This window comes from Stegodyphus dumicola, chromosome 11, assembly GCF_044657685.1.
Source record: "Stegodyphus dumicola isolate Sdum_Otavi_A_Nest chromosome 11, ASM4465768v1".
Taxonomy (NCBI): domain Eukaryota; kingdom Metazoa; phylum Arthropoda; class Arachnida; order Araneae; family Eresidae; genus Stegodyphus; species Stegodyphus dumicola.
This window is the reverse complement of record NC_140778.1, coordinates 38,592,650-38,598,987: the sequence shown is the minus strand read 5'-3', so window position 1 is coordinate 38,598,987 and position 6,338 is coordinate 38,592,650. Positions and strand designations below refer to the sequence as shown.

At 30.4% G+C, this 6,338-nt stretch overlaps 1 protein-coding gene across 1 annotated transcript; it reads right to left on the bottom strand.

Annotated features, from left to right (window-relative positions):
• Window positions 1-258: 258 nt before the first annotated feature.
• Window positions 259-4,867, bottom strand: LOC146993893 (uncharacterized). Its single transcript, XM_085826615.1, has 3 exons — window positions 4,667-4,867; window positions 3,778-3,931; window positions 259-712 (listed from the first exon to the last, which is right to left on the bottom strand). The coding sequence occupies exons 1-3, from the start codon at window positions 4,815-4,817 to the stop codon at window positions 259-261; spliced, it is 759 nt and encodes a 252-aa protein (XP_085682741.1). The 5' UTR covers window positions 4,818-4,867.
• Window positions 4,868-6,338: the final 1,471 nt, after the last annotated feature.

The window sequence follows — 6,338 nt, the reverse complement described above, 5'->3', positions numbered from 1 at the left end:
TTCAAATGCCACCATTAAAGAAGGTATGTGGAGAACAGAAGAATTTACATGGCAACCTCTTGGCCGTCTAGGGGCCAATAATTCATCCCGTGCTGCATCTGCAGTTCGAGATAATTTTTGTGAATATTTTTCTGCAGAAGGAGCAGTACCATGGCAAGAAAGGAAAGCATTTCTTGTGTAAATTTATTTTTTGAAAATATTTATGAAATATGTAAATAAAACAATAAAACAACTGATTAGTGTTATGTACAAATAATTTCATTTATTTCTTGCCATAATTTGTAAAAATTGTATTTTCGTTTCCAATTTTTTTTCATCGGTCATTTTTTTCAAATCACTATGGAGACTCAATAAAAATAGTTTATCATCATCGTCATCATCATTTTCACATCGATGGTGATTTTTTAAATATTTATTTGTTTCATCAATAACAGAAAGCAATGAACTTTCAACTGTTTCTTTCTTTTTTCTTTTCTTCCCTCTAGGAATATTTTCATCATTATTATTTGAATTAGTGTTATCTAAGATTTGTCTGGAGCTTGATGCAGGTGATAAAGGTGATTCACATGAGGGCATAATGTGAATAACAGATGGCTCCACATATTCAGGTTCTGTCGAATATTCAATATTATCTGAAGACTCGGAGACAACAGATTCTACTGTGAAATTAAGCTCCTCGAATTCTTTGTTTCCTTGAAAGTTTGTCTGTGTCCTGTTTAGAAAGAAAACAAGGAAAAAAATCAAATGCATATGAAAAATATTTTTAATACATTAATGATTATTTTGTGATACAAAGTAATTAGGTAGTGAAATAAGCAAATTTAGAATCTTATTTGTTACTGCATTAAATAGCTTATTTTTTAATTTTTATTACTTATGAACTGCAGACAATTTAAATAGATCTTAAAATTTAGCATGAAAAATAATGTAAACCAAGAGTCTTCTTGCTTCAGTGTGATTACCTGAAACTAAAAAGCCTTTTTTTGTTAATTTGAATTATAACATCCCATTGGATTCTTTTCTTACATAATATTTTGTGTTAATTAATATTTGCAAGAATAATTTCTAAAAAAATACAGTTTGTTACATCCAGTTGTATGGGGTAATTCCTAGTCATTACGTTCTTGGAGCAATACTGGATCACATTTTGTTTTTAATTAAAATAATATTTTATCAAATATGGGGAGGGGTAAAATCATCATCACTCTTTGAATCTTTTGTACTGCAATATACAACCAAATTGTCATATTTACTCACTAATAATTTTATCGTACAAATATGGAGAAGGCAAAATGACATGAATAATTTATTTTTCGACGTATGGTGCAAAATAAATAAGGTGTATTAGATACATTTAATTAAATTACATACATTACTGCAATAATTTATTATATGCATTAAATTATTATTACATATATGATTATATTATTCATTGAATTATATGTACACAGCATCGAGGTTTGCCGATTTCGCCTCATGCAAAGATTTCGGATTGCAGCGTTAGAATCACTGTTGCTGTAAAATGTCAACAGCTTTTCTTTATTTTTCTGTATATCATACACAATCATGTTGCAATTCCATGCCATTCTGCTATATAGAGGAGTAGCACCTGCCTCCATCTTTTACAGAATTTGCACTTTTTGCGTTACTGTCAATGCAACGTGTTTACGTTTTTCAAAGTTGCAAGCAGTAAAATCATGAGTGTGTTTCTTATCTGTCATTGTATTAACAAGGACTGAAATTTAAAATATTCTTAATTTATCCACAAAACATCAGGATAAAAAAAAAAGGCAGCACTAAACAATCTTGTGAAAATAACAAAGCTCAGAAAATACAACAACGTGAATCATGAACTTGAACAAAGAGTGAATCGTCTGCTTTTTTACCTGGATGCAGATTAGAAGGAAAAAAACTTATCTTTTTTCTTAAACTTTTTATGTCAATAATTTGGTATTTCCATTATGACTCATTATTATTCAGTTATTATGACGTCATTATTCGGTAAGTATTTTTTCTTCGATATTTCGTACTCAATGTTGTGGTTTCCGAAACCAAGAAACTCAGAATATAAACTGAATGCTTATATTCTGAGAGGCAACGCGGATTTCAGGAGTTGGCGGATTTTCAGTATTTGCCTGTATTTGTAGACATTAAGATGAAAAAATGGAACAGATTATTGGACGTGGAATCGCATCTCAGATTAAAATTAACAACCAGGGAACAAAATTATGACAATGTGTCATCTCAGCACAAACAGTTTCATCCTTCTCATTAATCCAAATAAATGTTATTTATAATGTAACATTTATTTATATTAATGCCATAGAAAATCAAATTTATAGTAGTGAAGATGAGCGGGATTATGAGTTAAATAACATGGCTGTAAATATTACTATTGGAGGCTGCAATTTAACAGTTGTGATGACAGTAGTGTTTTTGACAGTAACAATAATGTAGTATGCCCTAAATAGAGATGACTTTAAATGACTTCATATAGTAATTATAAAGAAATCAATATTTTAGATGAAAAAGAAGAATCTCTTGCCTTCATTGAAGAAATTTTGAATATGCATACAAAGCCCTTACGTAATAAATGAAAATATTGAGCCACTAATAACTCTTATTTCTTTTTATAGAAACACAATCACAAGAGAATTTTATCAAATTTTTTGTATCTTACAGTTTAAGACAATTTTATATAATCTTGGCTTACACATTTCACATTCTATAAATAAAAAAAGATCACTATACTTTGGGGACTGTTTTGAAAAATTTCATGCCATGAAAGATTTTAACAGTTAATTCAGTAATAAAGTATTGCAACTTCATTTTTTAATTCAGTTTCATATATACTTTTGTATTTATTTTCATTATGAATTAATGTAATAATTTAAGCACAACTCCTGATCTGATGGTATATATTATGATAATTAATCCCAGGCTTTATGTATTAAGTGCAAAGTAACTTCATAAAATTAAAGCAGGTATGCATAATCTCAAACACTAACTTCTGAACATCAAAATGGTCAGTAACACATCAGTTTTGAACTGTGTGAGTACAGAAATATGGGCATCAACTATAGAGGGATAAACTATAAAAAGAAATTGGCCACAAAAAGAAAAAAAAAAAAAAAAAACATATACAGACGAGTCTTCATCAAAATATTTAGAAACTCAGCTTTCAAAGGAAAGAGCAAGTGCTTTGTTTATATTATGCATATGCTGTACTTTGTTAATAAGTTTACATTGCAAAAATATTGGCCTATTTTTAATTGGGAAGATTAAAAAAGTACAGAACAGCAAAGTTTCTACAACATTTTTTAAGGGTAAGAACTTCAGTTGGCCCAAACACGTTAGAAAAAAACTATAATGTGTAATACAGTTTTATTACAACACATTTACAAGGTGTTAAACCATTCATAACGAGTGATGAGGCAATAAATGTTAAAAAAAAAAATTGTGTAGGAGAAGTTTTTGTTTTCCAGAGCGTAAATATTTGGATAGAATTTGAGTTATGGCAAAGCATATCTGCCTAAGGGGAGGAATTTCTTAAGTAAATTGGTTTATATCCACATATGTGACTATCTAACATATTTAATAAATTTATATAAATAAAGTTACAATTTTTGATTGCTAGTCAACTTAGGATAACTCCAAATAATCCATTTATGCTTTATAATATTACAGACTACTAACAAGTAAGATTGTATTTTGTTAATATGAAAATTTATCATTTTATATTTAACATAACTAAATAATTTGGTTCTGAATATTTACCTTCGATGGCGGATACATGGATCCAAAAATGACATTTGGGGCATCAGATGCCATTGCTGCTCTGCAGACTCGGCACTAGCTCCACTTTTGCATTTTGTTTTTCTTCGGCTATGTTGCTTACGCAGATTCTGCCACCGGTAAGTAACCTCTTCAACTGTGAAATTAAAAAAAAATATATAGCTGAAATTTTAATTCAACCACTGTAATTAATTACTGTTTAATTATTAATATTTTATGCAAACAATTATACTAATTATATGAGATTCAAAATGTATCCATACGAAAATGAAATATGGATCTTATATATTTTTATATATGGATATTTATATATTTAGGGATTTTTTATGTATTTCGGAATAAACATTTGCATGAGAAATGAAGAAAATGTATTTTTGAAAATTGAGGAGGAAAATTTTAATCAAATTTTTACTACTGTTGATCTTCACACTTACTACTTTTACTTTCTTCTTCTCATAAGCCTTCAGTAACATGTTGCAAAAAAGAAGAGCAAACTAATGTAAAGACAATAGCTAAAATTATGTAATCATATGAATTGCTATAATTTGGGGAAAATTTTAAATATATATAATTGAAGGTTGCTGCATATAATTTTCATAGAACAGTGTACATTTAGATACATTTTAAAGCAGTTAATAAACTTTAATTTTAAAAAATCCATCTACTGAGCTTATTTAAATTTTATGAAACTCAGATTTTCAGAAATGTTCTAAAATGCTATAATTTAACATATGTCAACAAATTTTTATCGTGTAATCGTTATTAAACCTATTTTGTACTTGAACAATTGCGTTAGTCGAAAGAGAACTAGAATAAAAGAGAGCACATTGCAATCCGAAAGGAGCAAAAAAATAAATAAATGGATACATACCATCTCGGTTCAGTCTTTCGGCAACCAGTAGCCAAGCAACGTCTTGTCCTCTTTTCATTCGATATTCTTTTTTTCTATTATCCCATAAAATCGGATGTTGTTGTACTTCTGCAATTAATTTGCAGTCAGACGTAGTCAAATCTTCCGCCATGTTTTTCGCTTAAAGCATCAACAAAACCCTCGTGATAGTTTGTAAGTCTGTGATTGGCCAAAGCTTTCATCTCATAGGTTCGGAGTTAAAATTTTCCCTCTCTTGGGTTTACGTCAATTCCCTTTGAAGATTAACCGCTCGACTTAGGTTACGTTTCTTAGGACGTTAGCTTACGCTTCTTGGGACCAAAGTTCTGCTAGTGTAAACGGGCCTTAATGGGTTAAAGTAGAGCGTAGTGTTATCATATACATAAGAGATTATCATATCACATACATGAGTGATGTGTCTTATCTTCAGTTGCTAGATTATTTGATCCTTTTGGTCTTTTTGGCCCAACTATAGCCAAAGCAAAGATTTTTATGATTTAAAACTGTGCCATCTTAAAATTGATTCGAATGATGGACTTCCTACTGCAGAAAATCAGGAACGGCATCAATTTCTTTTGACACTAGAGAGCATAAATAACATCAATAATGACAGACATGTAGTGGTTGATCAAGCTAAAAATGTTGAAATCCATTGTTTTGCCGATGCTTATGAACATTATTTCGGAGGAGGAGTTTATTGCAAGTTTGTAGATTCTTCTGGGAGAACATTGGTAAGGTTAATCTTGAGCAAATCAAGAGTTGCTCCTCTTAAGAGCCTAATGATTCTCGAGGCTTGAGCTATGTGCCTCTGTCTTATTGCCCGAGTTGGTGAAAAATGCCCTTATCGCCTTGAAATTAGCAGTGACTCAAGTCTACTTATGGACAGACTCAATGATAGCCCTCGAATGGATATAAAAGGAACTTATGGATGATAAGATGTTTGTTCAGCATAGTGCGGCCACAATTCAAGAACTTTTCATCTGTTCATCCATGGCATCGAATCAGAATCTGATGGATCTCCTGTCACGGAGTGCAGATCCTGATATAGCTATTACAAATTGTGGTGGTGTGTTCTGGTGGGCAGTAACTGTCCAACTCGGACAGTAACTATCTGAGATAAAAGTGGATAACCTTTTACATAATTTACTTAAATTAAGTAATAATTGTATAACTATTTTATATGGTATTAGTTATATTTTCAGATTTATTTGAAAAAGGGCCCTTAGAAAGATTTTCAGGACCAATTAGTGTTCAGCATGGCCAAATGTTCCTGATACAACAAACAGAAAATGAATGCTTTGAAAAGGACATCCACCAATTAAATACAGCATAAAACTGTCTTACGTAAAAGTAAGTTAAAAAACGTGAATCCATTCCTGAATTCTGATTTAGTTCTCAGAGGCTGTTTGGGTAAGACAAATCTTACTTATTTTGCTAAACATCTGGCAATATTACCTAAAATTCACAAATTTATCTTATTAGTTTATTGAATATTATCAAAACATTTTTTTTTAAATTTAATGCTGGACGTGCATTATAGAGTCACATGCATGAAAAGTTCTGGCAATTAAATGATCGATCTGTTTGTCATAAAGTTGCACGTCATTATATTGTATGTTTTAAAAACAAGCAATTTGTGTGTCAACAAATAATA